This window comes from Salminus brasiliensis, chromosome 17, assembly GCF_030463535.1.
Source record: "Salminus brasiliensis chromosome 17, fSalBra1.hap2, whole genome shotgun sequence".
Taxonomy (NCBI): Eukaryota; Metazoa; Chordata; class Actinopteri; order Characiformes; family Bryconidae; genus Salminus; species Salminus brasiliensis.
This window is the reverse complement of record NC_132894.1, coordinates 32,886,176-32,902,733: the sequence shown is the minus strand read 5'-3', so window position 1 is coordinate 32,902,733 and position 16,558 is coordinate 32,886,176. Positions and strand designations below refer to the sequence as shown.

The following is a 16,558-nucleotide window of genomic DNA, read 5'->3' as shown; positions in this document are numbered from 1 at the left end:
TATTTATTTATTTATGTATTTATTAATTTAGACCTGTAATTGGAGCAGTGGAGGCCGGAGCTCTGCAGAAGCCTGTGTAGAATAACAGCAGGAAGGTTCTGCTGACTGGAAAACGGGCCAGACAGAAAAACAGTGGACCAGATCCTGCCTGATCCGCTCCTGCTTTTCCCAGCGCCTTCTGCCCAACGTAGCCCACTAACGCTGAGTGTGTGTGTGTGAGAGAGTGTGTGTGAGAGAGTGTGTGAGAGAGTGTGTATCAGTGAAAGAGAAATCGAGCCTTGTTTACAGCGACGATTCAGCGGAGCTGCAGATACGAGACTTTACTACGCGCTTATCTGAGAGGAGGAGGAGGAGGATGAAGATGATGATGATGATGATGAAGATGAGGATGATGAGGATGATTATGAGAACCGCGAGCGGGTTATGATTTCAGATCTGTCCGCTGGAGCCTGGTCGGCTGAGAAAGGGGGGATATCAGGCTGTTCTGTCTGAGGGGGAAAGCGGCTCGCTAGCGTAATTCAGAACCTCAGTGCGGGCAGACGGAGCCCGAGAGCGGGGCAGTGCGGTTGGCTAACGCCGTGTTCCCTCCGTGCGACTCTCCCTCCCCTTCAGGAGCTTTCCTCGGTCCATTCACCCGATGAAAACCGATCACCTTGCTGCCTATGAAGATCACCACCACGCATCCCCCTCCTTTCGCATCCACGTCTCACCCAGTAGCCTAGCTTAGCTTAGCATAGCTCGGCTCGACTCGGCTCAGCTCGGCTCAGCTCGGCTCGACTCGGCTCAGCTCGGCTCGACTCGGCTCAGCTCGGCTCGACTCGGCTCAGCTCGGCTCGACTCGGCCGGCGTCTCGCGAAGCTTTTACTCGCCTCAGCTTTTAGCGCCGAAGAGTTGCGAAGAAATGGAGTGCGAAGATGCTGCTTTCCAGGTCGCCTCGTCGTCCTTCTCCCTGCTATATTCCTCAGCCGGCGTCTTTCAAGGGTAGTAAACGCAGCCGAGGAGCGCTGAGCTGCCTGTTCGCGGTCCATGCCGAAGAAAAGGAGAGCTAACGTTTGTTTGGCTAGGCTAGGCTAGGCTAGGCTAAGCTAGCGCCCTGGCTCCAGAGCCGCGGACTGGCGAATTCCTACGGGCTTCAGCAGCACTGCCTGCCGTTGCGGTGCCGGTCCTCAGCCAGAATTAGTCAGAAATTGTACTTTTACTAGATAAATCAAGACAACCAAAGCTGAGCCGGTCAGATTATAAACCTGGAGACAATTTAAAACGTTATTTTTTTGTTTATTAGGAGAACAGAGAGAAAACGGCTGCAGTGCCGATCTTTATTCTTCGCTTTTCTTTCTTCACTCTTTTAATTAAAACCAAGTGTTTACAGGAATGAGGTCTTGGAGATCAAGGAATCGTTTGACCTTGTTTTGTGGTCTGCTGCTGTCCCTCTCCACTATTTGCCCGTGGCCCGCAAATGGAGAAAGTAAGTAGTGGTGGCCAAACTAGCCCCAACTTCACAGACAGTCCTGCAGGGATGCACCGATGATATCAGTCATATCAGTATCAGATTATAGCTATTTTTATAATATATATATATCAGTTTGTCTTCCAAAAGGTTTGGGGTATTTCTAGGGATGCACCAGTGATATCTGTCATATCAGTATTGGATTATAATTCTTTATAATCTGATCATTTTTAATGGAATCACACCGGTTTACTCAATGATACTCTATTGAGTTTATTTGGGGCTGTGTTTGGCTGTTTGGCTGTTTGTTTGTGTGGAAATCAGGCTGTTTAGTTTTCCAAAAGTCTGATAAGTTGGTGTTGGAGGGGTATTTGTAGGGATGCACCGATGATATCAGTCATATCGTTATCAGATTATAGCTATTTTTATAATCTGATTAATTTTACAATCCAATGCAGATTTTTTTAAAATCTTTTTTTATTTTTATTAAACACTCCCAACACACACTGGTGGTAAATGAAATCAGACACTGGTTTACTCCAGGAGTCTCTATAGAGTTTATTTGGGGCTGTGTTTGTTTGTTTGGCTGTTTGTTTGTTTGTTTGTGTTGAAATCAGGCTGTTTAGTTTTCCAAAAGTTTGATAAGTTGGTGTTGGAGGGGTATTTGTAGGCATGCACAGATGATATCAGTTATATCGTTATCAGATTATAGCTATTTTTATAATATATATATATATATCAGTTTGTCTTCCAAAAGGTTTGGGGTATTTTTAGGGATGCACCAGTGATATCTGTCATATCAGTATTGGATTATAATTCTTTATAATCTGATCATTTTTAATGGAATCACACCGGTTTACTCAATGATACTCTATTGAGTTTATTTGGGGCTGTGTTTGGCTGTTTGGCTGTTTGTTTGTGTGGAAATCAGGCTGTTTAGTTTTCCAAAAGTTTGATAAGTTGGTGTTGGAGGGGTATTTGTAGGGATGCACCGATAATATCAGTCATATCGTTATCAGATTATAGCTATTTTTATAATCTGATTAATTTTACAATCCAATGCAGATTTTTTTTATCTTTTTTTATTTTTATTAAACACTCCCAACACACACTGGTGGTAAATGAAATCAGACACTGGTTTACTCCAGGAGTCTCTATAGAGTTTATTTGGGGCTGTGTTTGTTTGTTTGGCTGTTTGTTTGTTTGTGTGGAAATCAGGCTGTTTAGTTTTCCAAAAGTTTGATAAGTTGGTGTTGGAGGGGTATTTGTAGGGATGCACCGATGATATCAGTCATATCAGTATCAGATTATAGCTATTTTTATAATATATATATATATATATATCAGTTTTGTCTTCCAAAAGTTTTGGGGTATTTCTAGGGATGCACCAGTGATATCTGTCATATCAGTATTGGATTATAATTCTTTATAATCTGATCATTTTTAATGGAATCAGACACTGGTTTACTCAATTATACTCTATTGAGTTTATTTGGGGTTGTGTTTGGCTGTTTGCTTGTTTGTTTGTTTGTTTGTTTGTTGGTGTTGGAGGGGTATTTTTAGGAATGCACCGATAATATCAGTCATATCGTTATCAGATTATAACTATTTTTATAATCTGATCATTTTTACAATTGACAATTAAAGGAAGGATAACTGAAGGATAATTTAAGATCTGGAGTGGTTTTGTTGGAAAACACTCCCAACACACACTGGTAGTAGAAGAAATCAGACACTGGTCTACTCCATGAGTCTCTATTGAGTTTATTTGGATCTGTGTTTGTTTGTTTGTTTGTTTGTGTGGAAATCAGGCTGTTTAGTCTTCCAAAAGTTTGATATGGGATAGGGATGCACCAGTGATATCAGTCATGTCGGTATCAGATAATAATATTAAAGATTTTATCTGCATTGATTGATGATCGAAGGGCATATCTGCTGTTTCTTTAACTAAAGGCTAATTAAGATGGTAAACAGTGTAATTCAGAGTGGTTTTATTGGGAAACGCTCCCAACACATGATACTCTATTTAGTGTGTGGAAATCGGGATATTTGGTTATTGGAAAGTTATAGTTGGGTATTTCTAGGGATGCAATGCAGTGAGAGTCATATTGTTATCAACCTGTCTATAATTATTAAAGATTCTATCTGCATTGGATTGATGATTAAAGGCTAGTTCCTAAAGATTGTTCAGCTGAAGTTGGTTGTTAATATGTAAACAAAAAAAGGTTGTTTAATAATTGTCTGAAGAGTTTAATTCTCCTAAAAGTTGCCACACAGAAAAACCCCAAAAAGCGTATTGCGTGGAATTGTTTTAAATATGGTGGCTTTAAAGTGGAAGATATTGTTTTCTAATAATTTTGCGAGAAAACATTATACGGCCTACACCATATTTGATCATTTTGAGGGATACGCGAAAGCTGTTAAAGGCATAAAGCCCCAAATAGTGCCACTATTTTTATTAATATCATTTACATATAAAACTCCTGTAGACCTGTAGGTTCTCTGGTCGTTTTAGACAGTAATAAATAGGTATATTTGTGCTGTATGATTACTCTGGTTCCCGTCACCGCCACTGTAAATATATTAGTCAGTAAGTTTCTCTGCAACGCCCCATTTCATGTCAAAACACTCTTAATGACTTTGTTTACTTAACCAGGGAATTATGTAGGAACGCTTATAGAAAGTTTGAGGAACATCTCCGTTCATTTTGAACTTTTCTAATCTCATATTTAATCATTCGGAGGTTTAGGTGACACTGGGCTTCTCAGTTTTACACTGGCTCCGTAATTACCTAAAGCAGTTTCAACAGTGACTCTTAGAAAAGGAGACAGGCTTCTGAGCAGACCTCGGCTAATGGTGTTTTCCAAGCATCTCTAAAGCTGCACACATGGAATAGTTGAAACTAGTGAGTTTTTGTAGAAGCTGTTTGATTAGCTGAGTCATACCAACTGTTTCCAGTTTAGCTGACTAAATGGCTTGGTTACCACACAAATAGAGGCCCAAATAAATAGAGTAAAGAATGATGGGGTAAACTGTATCTTCTCTGTCATCAAGCTTTTGCCTCATTCAGGTCAGGCCACAGGTCAGGCCGCAGTCCGTTCGCTAGGCCTGCTTTGGGTTGTGACATCTGGTGACATTTGTCGCCTTTTGGTCCGAGCGGACGTCGCGTAACCTTATCTTACGGCTGTGAAATGGTGTTTATGGTGAAGGTCAGAATAACTTGCTGGGGAGGATCTTATCTAGTGTGCACTCAGCTGATAATAAGCTGAAGGAATAATCTTGAATAATTGATCTGGGGGCGGGTTTTTGCCACAGGTTAGCACATTTTAGGTGTAGCGGCTTTCCATCAGTGTGTCGAGTGTTTTTGATGTGTGGGGTATGTCGCTGTGGTTTGGCTGGATGAGGTTTGTGTATAATCTTAAATGAGAATTTAGATTTTTATTGATGATAAATAGTTTACATTTAAGGCATTTAGCAGACGCTCTTCTCCAGAGCGACTTACAAAAGTGCTTTGCTGTTTACCCAAGAAAAACCTCAGCTAGTTTAAATAGACTAATAATTCAAAGATCCTCGAAGTTTAGACTCTACTAAACACAAGTCAATATGGAGACCATAGTACTCTTCTCTTCGCCTGAGCACTCTCAGAAGAGGAGGGTCTTCAGTCTGGGTTTGAAGACAGCGAGCGTTGGACTCTGCTGTTCGGACACCCAGGGGAAGTTCGTCCCACCACTTCGGTGCAGGACAGAAAAAAGCCTGGACGCTCATCTTCCGTGGATTTTGAGGGATGGCGGGTCGAGCCGAGCCGTACTTGAAGCTGGAAGGGCTCTTGGTGCGGCCCGATTTTTGACCATTGCCATCATCTACGGAGGGGCTGTTGATCCCTTTCAAAAGAAGGGATGTTGCATTAGTAATCACTTCAATATGTTGGATGTGCACAGCCCGTGAAATGAGTCTATTTTAAATCGATAACTTTGTCGGTGCTGAGCCAGGGAAGAGGGGGGAGAAGGAAATTTTAGCTTTTCCCTTCATGTTTCACCACCACAAAATTTCCATGTTTCCAAGTAAACTGCAAACAAGCCTCCCTGATTCATCAAGGGGGGAAAAAAGTTAAGATGTTAAAAATAGACCATGTAAAAACACCTTCCCTTGCAAAACAGACTTGGTTCTGTTGATTGGAAGAGTGAGGAGTCTGTGAAGCATGTGTAATTGGGTTTTACTGTTAACCCCAGTGGTTGCAGGGCAGGGTGGCAGCGGAGGTTCGTCGTCGACGTCCTCTAAGTATAACCCACCTTCCCCTCGCTGCCGGGACAGAGGAAAGGTTCCTGGTCCCTGTGACTCATGGCATTCTGTCTGGCTTGGCGGGTCATGCTCGGAAACTGCTTGACCTTCATCTGTTCTGTTAGATCTTTGGATGGAAACGCCATATAAACCAGTTGTGGAAACCTCAAGCTTTGCCTTGTGGTCGCCACATTGAGGCCTCAGCCGGAGCATCAGTGCTTGATTAGGCTTTTTTTGCCAGGCATTCTTGCTTTTGGTTGTCACAGCTTTAAGGCCTTTGTTGAAGAATTGCTGAGGAACCATGATTAGGAGTTGAGTACTTTAGTGACCGCTGTCTAAATGGCCAATTTTTTTTAATGTGTGTATAACTAAAATATGGAAAAACATAGAAACCACCCCTAGTATCATCAAGGTCAGCAGTACAGCATGTAATACATAGAGTAGTAAATCCTATCGCTCGTTTCCATTACTCTCAAAGTCATGTCTGGCTGGCAGGCATGAGCTGTTATTGTTAGCTCTGGCATTTCTTTTTTTTTGTGTGTGTGTGTGTGTGTGTATTAATTCCAAACAGCGACATCAATGATTGACCTAGTTTTTGAGTGCCAAAAGCCTGTTACCTATGAGAGCTAACGGTGGCAGGCCAGGACGGGGTTATCAAATGTAAACAAGAGATTTGGAGTACCATCAAAGCAATAAAGATAGCACTGTTTGCTCAGCGGTGTGAAAGTGGAAGGGTTTGCAGACAGACCGGGCGGGCGGTGGTAGTCTACCAGCTGAGCAGTGCATTCTTTGGCGTGTCAGACTATATTATGCTCGTGATATTATTATAGGCATGGTTAACTGCTTGTTTTCCACCAATGTTGACAAACAAGTAGTACAAACAAATTATTCTTCACTGTTATGCATCGTAAGGAGTTATTTATTTATTATTATTATTTTGTTTGTTTATGATCTGGCAGCGGTTAAACGTTATAATGAGCAGCTTATTATTTTGTATTTAGTATTTCTACTGCTAATCGTTATACAATAGTTTATAACGTATATAATATAGTGTATAATGTAATGTATAGTCTCCTTTCGGGCAGTCTCCTGCAGACTCTTATTAATTAACGCATGTTAACATTTGTTGCTCTCCTCTTCTAGTCTGTGGTCCAGCCATTGACATTGGAAATGACATCAGCAATTTCAAGAAGCTGGAGAACTGCACGGTGGTGGAGGGCTACCTGCAGATCCTTCTCATCGGAAACAAGAACAACGCCAACCAGGAGGTCTTCCGCACCCTCAGTTTCCCCAAGCTGACCATGATTACGGACTATCTTCTCCTCTTCCGCGTGAATGGCCTGGACAGCCTGAGCACTCTCTTCCCAAACCTGACGGTCATCCGGGGCCGCAATCTCTTCTACAACTATGCCCTGGTCATATTTGAGATGACCAGCTTGAAGGACATTGGCCTCTACAGCTTACGGAACATCACCCGAGGCGCAATCCGGATAGAGAAGAACACGGAGCTCTGTTACCTGGATTCCGTCGACTGGTCCTTGATCATGGATGCTGATTTTAACAACTTCGTTGCTGGAAACAAGAATCCCAAAGAGTGTGGAGATGTTTGCCCGGGAATCGTGGAGAACAACACGCCGTGCATCAAAACCAGCTTCAACGACAACACCAGAGACCGCTGCTGGACCTCCAACCATTGCCAGCAAGGTAAGAGCTAGTGGAGGTAGTTGCTTGCTCTGTGTTAATAGTCAGCCGTGAACCGCTATGCGTTCACTCGCATTTTCTTTCTGTGCTGTCTGTCGGTCGTCTGCTCGTTGTTCTTGGCTACGTTTGGAGTCCAGAAAAGCTTACTGAACCTGCAAGCATCTTGAAATGGTTTTCGCTCTGAGTTTTCTTGTTTTTTGGGTGGAAATAAGTTACAGTGTTCATGCTGTCTCTTCAAATCTTGGTTTTTGTAGATCAGTTATTGCAAGTTGGAATTGGTTGATGATAGGCCAGCTTGATGTGTCTAGCCTGGTCTTTTCTTTTAGCTCTAACAGCAGTCATTTGTCGTCCCTCATGTAGGAAAAATAAATAGGTAAATAACTAAAAAGGGGTCACTCAGAATTCATCCTCATACAGGCTACGTATTCAGACTAGCTAATGTTTCGGGTTCATTTGCAGAGCAGCGAGGGGATGGGGTTGAAGCAGTGCAGATCTCTCTTGTTCTCTCTCTCTCTCTCTCTCTCTGGTTTGTGCTACAGTGCACATTGAAATTTAAATGAAACAATGAGTCTTCAGAGAACCAGCTTGAATTCAGGGGTAAGAACATCAGCATCGGGCGAGTTGTGTAGGAATGACGGCTCTTCATATATCAAATCCTTAAGTAATTGGACAGTAGGCAACTCCAGCTTTTTGGCCAGTGGTGTGTTTGCATTGTCAGCACATGCATAAGAAAGCTAACAAAAGGTTTAGGGTTTAGTTCTAGATGTAGCGAAAGCGTCTCAAAGCTGATAACAATGACTTTGCCATGAAGAAACCCCATTATGAGTCATGGATGTGTCTGAGAATGCCATACCGAGGAGTACCAATACCAAGTGCCAGTATGACCTACTGCTATAGGATAGAAAGCTTGGGTCACAGTTCGCTTAAAGAGGACACAGAGTGGCACAGCAGTCTAATGCACTAGCATTATGGCCAGGGGGTCGCGAATTCGAATCCGAGCCCGAGTCTGAGAGGGCTGTGCTCTCTACAGTGGGTAAATGGCTCTGATCCTGCATCACATTTAATCCTCTGGAGTCTATAAGGGCATTCTTACATTCTTCTTTAAAGGCACTTGCATACAAGATAATTCCCACGTTTTATATCAAAATGAGCTCAAAAATTCAGCTCTCTCTGTATAATGAGACCTAGAGCACTGTGTGAAGAGAGAATCTGATGCAAAATCTGAAATATTGTAGTCAGATTGTAGATATTCTTCATATTTCCTGTAAAAACATACCTTTACTCCTGTGGACGAATTGTCTTGGGGCTTGAAATGGGGTTGCCAGAGTCTTGGCTTCTTATAAGTAGTGGAATTTGTGATTAAAATAGCTCAGAAGTCAAGACAAGTTGCAGAGTTTCTATTGGTCAGTTTCACAGAAAACATACAGATGCGCAAATCCAGCAGTTACAGATGAGAGGAAGATGATGGACATACAAATCTACAGGTATCTCATGTCTTCATAGCCTCGTAACTCCGGATGCGAGTCACATTCCATTTGATTGCAATGAGGTGGTATGGAAAGCACAGGCTCTACAGATTCAGCAAATGTTTGAACCGTGCTCCTGCGCTGTATTATTGCAAAGATATTAGTGGAAATATTGAGGAACATCAAATTTGAGGCACCGATGGGTTCGTAGACTCCATAGGGTTGGCTAATGAGGTGGAGCAGGCCACCAGCAATCGTTGGAAAAGAAGCGGCGGCTGGATTTGTATGTATCGGAGGAAACCTGCCTTGTTGGGAGCATTGCTAGTGCTAGGAGGAGCTGCTAATGGCTAGGCTAAATGCCATTACCAATACCAGGGGGGAAAAAAAATTCTGAAGAGTTTGCTTCTGGGGCGAAGTCTGATGGAAAGATGAGAAGAATGATAACCCGGATTACATGCTCGCGTCATGATCCGAAGCACAACACCTGATCTGTTAAACATATTGGCATGAGCCTCCATGGCTGCCAGTGTAACCAGACCATTTGTCCTTATTGATGATGTAACTGTCGACAGCAACAGCATGATGAATTCTGCAACGGGAGCATCTTGTGGAATGCTGTTGACTGGCCAAGTCAGTCACCTGACCTGAACCCCACTGAGCAGTGTTTCACTCACTGGAGCCAAAGGCAAAAAGCTTCCAAAATAACCAAGAAAGTAGCTGCCTCACAGGTCTGGTAGAGCTGCGCTGGGGACGGTACACACTCTCTGATTAATATTGGGGCTTGTAGGCTTCAAGGCAGACATCAATTGCTAAATCTTTGCAACTGATGATTAAACATGCCAGTTTTATTCATATGGAAATGTTATATATAACAAAATATGTGATTCCAGTATGATTCACCCTCCCAGTATTGATAAAAAAAAAAAAACACCCTCAGCCTGCACCAGTGTAAAGCCACAAGAACAGCTTGTCATTGTTCAGATACTTACAAACTACGGGCCAGATTCCCAGTTATAAGATTAAGCCTAGTCTGGTTCTAAATTGAATCATTGAGGGATTCGTCTAGGTTTGGAGACCTGTTCTCGCATACAAACCAATAGGTGAGCTGGTGAGTTCATGCCCTGCAGTCTACAGCAGGGAAGGAAGGAAGGAAGCCCATTTCTTTTGCTTAAGGGCACAATTATGACCTTGTTCATTTAGGTGCCTCCCTGCATTCCTTTCTTAACTCTGGTGTTGAGATCTGCTTTATGTGCTGGGTTAAGTTGACGCCGTAATCTCTCGGTAGTTCAAGAAGGGGGGGGGGGGGGGGGGGGATCAGAAGGAAACCACATCCGGTCCGTGTAAATCACCCGTGTATATTTGGCAACGCATCTTGCCTGTGAAAGATGATGTGAGACTATATATCTGGTGTTGAGTTGACCAGTTGGCGAATGTTTGGTTGCTTTCAACTCTAGATGGAATTACACTAGAGCACACTATTAATGAAAGCTAGGGACGTCCCGATCCGATCGTGGGCTGATCAAGGGGTTAGGCATTTATGTTTCCGATCCACTTCCGATTCTTAGATTTGGCCTCCTTTAGGCACCGTGAATAGACATGATCCTCGGTTGCTGCAGACAAACAGACAGACAGAGTTCATCTGTGACGTTATTTCAGTGAGGAAAACCGAACCGAGCTTCATTTGAACTGGTAAGTGGGCTGACGTTACCAGTCGATTTTCTGCCGCTTAGAAACCAAACTACAGTGGAAATCCTCTGTTCTACCAGTGAGAGAACCACGCTCTGTTCTTTGGTTCTGAACCAGCTCTGAACGGAGCAGTCAGATCTGAGGAGGAGGCTGATGCTAATTTTAATGCACACACGCTAAGTGATCAGACTGCTGAGTTGTAAGGGAACTGGGAGCTGAATGGTCAGGTGGGTCAGTCAGACTGGACTGTAAGATATTAAACAAACAGTCGTTTAAAAAGTTGCTCCAAACCAAGTAGATCAGATTAGAATTTAGTCGGATTTTAGAAACTGAAGATTTTAGAAACTGCTAAATTAGTGATTTTAGTTTTGGGGCTGTATTATCTACAGAAACACACTGATCGGACCGGAATCGGACATCAGATTAGAAATTAGTCGGATTTTAGAAACTGGTGCTACAATAGTGATTTTAGTTTTGGGGCTGTATTATCTACAGAAACACACTGATCGGACCGGGATCGGACAGTAGTCAGCATTAAGAAACTCTGATTGGATCGGGGGGGGGGGGTACAAAGTGGGAGTACAAAGAATACAAAGCTCGTTTGGCTTTAGAAATATTGTCCAATTTTGGTTGAAAGAAATGAAAAATGCCTTTTTCCTTCTCTGGATCGTCCGATCTAAAGTTATTCGCTTATACAGCCCCTGATCTGTCCTGTCTAAGTGTTTGTGTTCTTCGTAGAGGGGTCGGTTATATTATACACAGGTACTGCTGGTCTTGGAATTGCTCTTCCACGTGTAGATCTGCATTTTCACATGCCACCAGTTTTTTTCCTGGAATAGGTCAGGACTCGCAGTAACATTGACCACAGTACAAGCAGCATGGCCAGGGATGACTTGCCCCATACATTTCTTTCAGCTTGCTGCGCTCACATTGGCCAATCCTTGAAATTAAACCGTAAGAATTCCAGTGGCATTGTTGTTGGAAATATTGCTCTCCCGGTGGCGGCACACCACAGACTGGTTGTTGCCACACATCTTGATAGCCAAGGAGACTCAGTCCTCCAAGTGGGCCACATCAATCTGCTCGCCTTCATACACCAAAAAATCCCCAGTGATGGGTTTATGAATCATTATTGTTCTGGAGATTAAACACATCACGGTGTAGTGGTGCTGCAGAGGGTTCATTGAAGTGGTTTGTAGTATTTTGCTGTGCTCCTAGCTTGGTCTTCTCCAGCTTGGATTTTGAGCCCTTTTATTTTTGTTCTTGGTACAGCTGTGATAAACCTACCCTCTCTATAGGACTGCCGCCCAGCGTCCAGGCCCAACGCCAGCAGTGTAGCGCAGTGTTATCAGTGTGGTCGGCCAGAAATGATCAGAATTCTCTGTACCCAAAAACGTATGTTTGGCCTCCCCCTCTTCGCATAGCCCTTACTGTGTCAGGGTTGTTTACGTGAACGGTCAGATCATCTGCGTAGTTCCCACAGGAACTCCGGGAAGTGTCTTGTTTCATGGCAGTGTGGCATGTGAAAGCTGTCTGAGAATGTAAATTCGAGGAAAGGACCTATCAAAACAGGAAGCGTGTGCTTCAACCACGGCATAGTTTCAGGTTTTATATGCAAATCGATCCCAAATAGCAATAATGCGTTCGCTGTGTACAGCAGTTGAGAATCACACGTGTGTGTGTGTGTGTGTGTGTGTGTGTGTGTTTGTCTTTTTTTAACTACATCTTTAACCTGCTGTGTTTAACCTGCAAGTCCCACTCAACTTACAGTACCAGTCAAAAGTTTGGACACACCTGGTCAGTGTCAGGTATCTGGAAATCATCTGGACATATGCTGTACATGTGGTTGAGGAATGAACAGTGCATGCAGGGGGTCTGGTTTGACTAGCCCTTCAGTGTGTAATGTGCTTGGGATTGACGAGCAGCTTTGCTGGTCCACTGTTTTGACATCATATCTAATAATAATTTTAGCCAGGATTATGCTACAGTATATTTTTACCAACTATATGCAAGTTTTTCACCTTTATCTTGGAATATTCCCGTTTTATTCCCATTAATTCCAGGTAATTCCCAGAGGCGGGCCCTGAAAATGGGCTGGAACCAGTGTGAAGCCAAAATTGGTGAAGCATACTTAGCTTTGACAGCTTTTACCTGTACTGCATACTCAGAAATAGGTTAGTATTACTGATGATACACAGTTTGGACACTCACTTTATGGTCATACATGAAATGCTTGACATGCTTTCCTGAATATATTGTGAGCATCGCCGGTACTTAAAGAACACTGACCAACATTCAAAGAGCTTAATTAGTGTAATTAGTCCTGTTTACTAAGTTTATTTATTATTTTAAGTTACTGTCCCTTTAAGACTGATCTATGTAAACAGCTTCTTCTTCTTTATATATATATATATATATATATATATATATATATATAATAAAATGACATATATATATAGGTGTGTGTGTGTGTATATATATATATATATATATGCGAAATGTGAACCTTTTTGAAAAAAGCAGGCCAGGCTGAAACACTCCTTGACTTCAGTATGAATGGGAGTTATTGGGTTATGTAAGCGTGTTAAGGAGTGTTCAGCCTAGACTGCTGTTTGAACACAGGACAATACAGGCCAACCAATCAAAACAGAGGTTGTTTACATAGATCAGTTTGAAAAGGACAGTAACACAAACAGTCTGTTTAGTTGAATGGGAGCAGTTGGGTTATGTAAGCGTGTTGGTTTTGAGCTATAACGTAAACAAGGAATTGAAAAGCTCGGTATCCATGTTTTTTTTTTTTTATTTGGACTTTGGGTGGACTTTTGGGGGACTTTGATAATGGACTTTGGGTGGGGGGGGCAAGGGTGTAGAAAGAGGGGGTTTGCTGCAGGTAGAATGAGGTTAGAGAATGGGGCAGTTGAAAGATGGCTAGTTGCTCTTACCGCTATAGGATCTCCATGGATTGCGGGATGTTACTGTGGCAGACATGGTGCCTCTCTCTGAGGGAAAAATACTTTAGCAGTTCCTCCTTCCTTCCATATAATTACCTTGTTTTTCTTGGACACAGATGTTTCTTCAAGGGCTTGTGGTGGTTTCCAGTCAGTCTGCCTGGCCTTTCTTCTCCCCATGTCTTTAATTACCCGGTCAGGGCTTGCTGTCCACCAGGCCGTCACTGAGCGTTTCAGAGGAGTTTAGAAAAGATAAAAGTTTAGTGTAGTTTACTTTTGTTTAACTCTCCTCTGAGGACGTAAATAACAACAATGAAGAAAAAAAATAAGGTCTGTTGCTGTTCAGACCGGAGTGCTTCAAAGCTCATTAAGGACTTTGGCGTGTGAGAGCTGGGGAGATGGTCGTTTTATTTTCTGGCGGTACCGGAGTAAACGTACAGACTACAGTACTGTGTTTGAACAGTTGTGTAATGGACTAAAGACTTGTTTGAGAGGTGCTCTGTCTGTCGTCCTCGCCTGAACCCCGTCTGAGCGACACTTGCTGGAATTTAAGCATTCTTTCACTTCAGTTCTGTGTTTTGTGGCTTGTTGAAGCAAGGATGTTTGAGGCTGGCGTCCTGATGGCTCGTAGGAGGAACACAGGTTTTGATGTGTGTACAGAACTGCGTAATTGTAATTGTGTAAAACGCTATACAGCATTAGAATAAGTGCAGGTCTCCTCTCTGTGAACTTCAGTCGCTATAGATTTCGGGTCCCACCAGCCGCTCTCCAGATATACTTTAGTTAAGGGCTGATTAAATTAACGACAACAATTCTGAACAAAGAGAAGCTAAGCTATTTGTCCAGATTTAGGGCTTATTTCTTGTATTTTTCTTGTATTATTTTTTTATTTAGGCTATTTCAGAATTCAGAGCCTACGTCGTATAATTTACTTTTATTTTCTTTTTTATTTAAGCTATTTTTGGGGAATTTGGGGAATCTATATCTTATATTTTATAGTCTATTTTAGCTATTTGTGTAGATTTAGGGCTTATATCTTATATTTTTCTTTTTATTTATTTAAGCTATTTAAGAAAACGGAGCCTACATCGTATAATTTCCTTTTATTTTCATTTTTATATAAGCTATTTTTGTGGAATTTAGAACCTCTTATATTTTTCTTGTATTTTATACTTAATTTAAGCAATTTGTGTAGATTTAGGGCCTATCTTAGCTTAAATACAACATTTAATACAAGAACAGTATACTTGTGTGAATTTAGGGCCTACATCGTATAATTCCCTTTTATTTTCATTTGTATTTAAGCTGTTTTGGGGAATTTAGAACCTATATCTTATATTTTTCTTGTATTTTATAGTCTATTTAAGCTGTTTGTGTAGATTTATGTACAAATACAAACTTATATGGTTTGGCCAAAGCTCTTATCCAGAGCAGCTTACATTTGAATCCTGTTACAGGTAAGAGAATATAGTGTTAGAAGTCTTGCCCGTCTGCTAACACTGGTTATAAATGGTCTATGTCTGGCCTGTGTCACTTTGTAGAGCATTTACAGGCCTGCAGTGCTTTAGGTTGAATGAGCTTTTCTTGAGCGTTATGCAAGGATGTTTTGTTCCTTAAACTAACCTTAAACTACCTTTTTTACCTTAAACAAACAGCTTCAAAAGTATTGGGACACTCCCCTGACTTGTAACCAGGAAAGCTCTGACTTGTCCAATGCCAATCATAGATTAGTTGCTGTGTTGGAAAGTCATGACAGAAATTAAGAGCTTCTAATCCTCAGAGATTCTTGGGTTTTTAAAAGTTGAAAGCTTAATCCAGGGCTTTTGGGTTTTCCAGTACAATTTAGTAACCGCACTGTCCAGAGAGGAGAACCAGTCGGAGGGTGGCGTAGCAGCGGGGCATGGAGGAAAGGTAATTGATGCTTGGGTGAATGTTCAGTCATTTTAATAGTAGTTATTCAACCAATAAGAGATTAGGGCAGGGGGACTACAGTAAGTTTAACAGGTCATTTAAGTGTGGGGAGATGGGGGTGAATATCAAGGTACCTAATAGTGTGTGAGGCACATATGAATGGAGTGCCCCGGACCTCAGCAAGCCACCTAACTTTACTAAGTGTCAGAAGCTCAGACTTTGACTAGATACCTCACTATAGTTATTGATCAGACTATGGGCTGCTGGCAGGGAACCTGGTAGGTACTGATTACTACATTTACATTACATTTAATTTTACGTTTACGGCATTTAGCTGATGCTCTTATCCAGAGTGACTTACAGGGTTACTCGTATTACAGAGGAGGGCCAATGCAGTGTTAGGAGTCTTGCCCAAGGACTCTTATTGGTGTAGCGCAGCATTCCCGGTCACCCAGACCAGGAATCGAACCCTGGTCTCCTACATGGTGTTGTTGTAACGCAATGGTAGGTGGTGGTGTTATCTGTTGCGCCACACCAACCACTGCACTACATACCAAAATACCCCCACAATACCCCCACAAGGCCTGCCTGATGTTTTAGACATGACAATCTGGCTCTTGTCTGTTCCCATTCCTTAAGAACTGGCTGCCTGATATATCCAATCCTGAATAGGTGCCATTGGAACCAGATAAGCAAAGTTTTTCACCTAACTGCTCAGCGGTTGTAATGTTATGGCTGTAAGGAAATTGTTGGAGAACCCGAGCAAGGTGTGTTGACCTTTGGTCTACATGCACACATACCGTATGTCTGTGTTCATAGTTTGGCTCTCGCTGAAGCTGAAACAGTCTAGCACAGAACATGCGTCGGCGGCAGGTCTGGAGAACGTTACCGGGAACGTACCACTACCAAAAACACACACCTAATGGACTGCGCCCCTGCCTATGTGTTACAGTAACCAGGAGAGGTTGTTGCGACATGAGGTGCGGATGGTTGCGCAGAAGGCTTTTCGTGCAGTTCATAGAAAGTTCAGTCAACGCTCCCTTGTTGTCCAGCTGAAGTGTGAGCAGCTTCGGCGGGAGGCCCCGGGGAGGGGTGGGGAGGCAGAAGGAAAGCTCTCATCA

The 16,558-nt window shown here is 42.5% G+C and overlaps 1 protein-coding gene across 1 annotated transcript in view; it reads left to right on the top strand.

The window, feature by feature from the left end:
* The first annotated feature begins 236 nt into the window (after positions 1 to 236).
* Positions 237 to 16,558, top strand: part of igf1rb (insulin-like growth factor 1b receptor) — an 84,626-nt gene continuing 68,304 nt past the window's right edge. The window contains exons 1-2 of the mRNA XM_072659764.1: positions 237 to 1,465; positions 6,869 to 7,429. Of these exons, the coding sequence (XP_072515865.1) occupies positions 1,372 to 1,465; positions 6,869 to 7,429 (655 nt within the window). The 5' untranslated portion in view covers positions 237 to 1,371. The remainder of the gene's footprint in view (positions 1,466 to 6,868; positions 7,430 to 16,558) is intronic.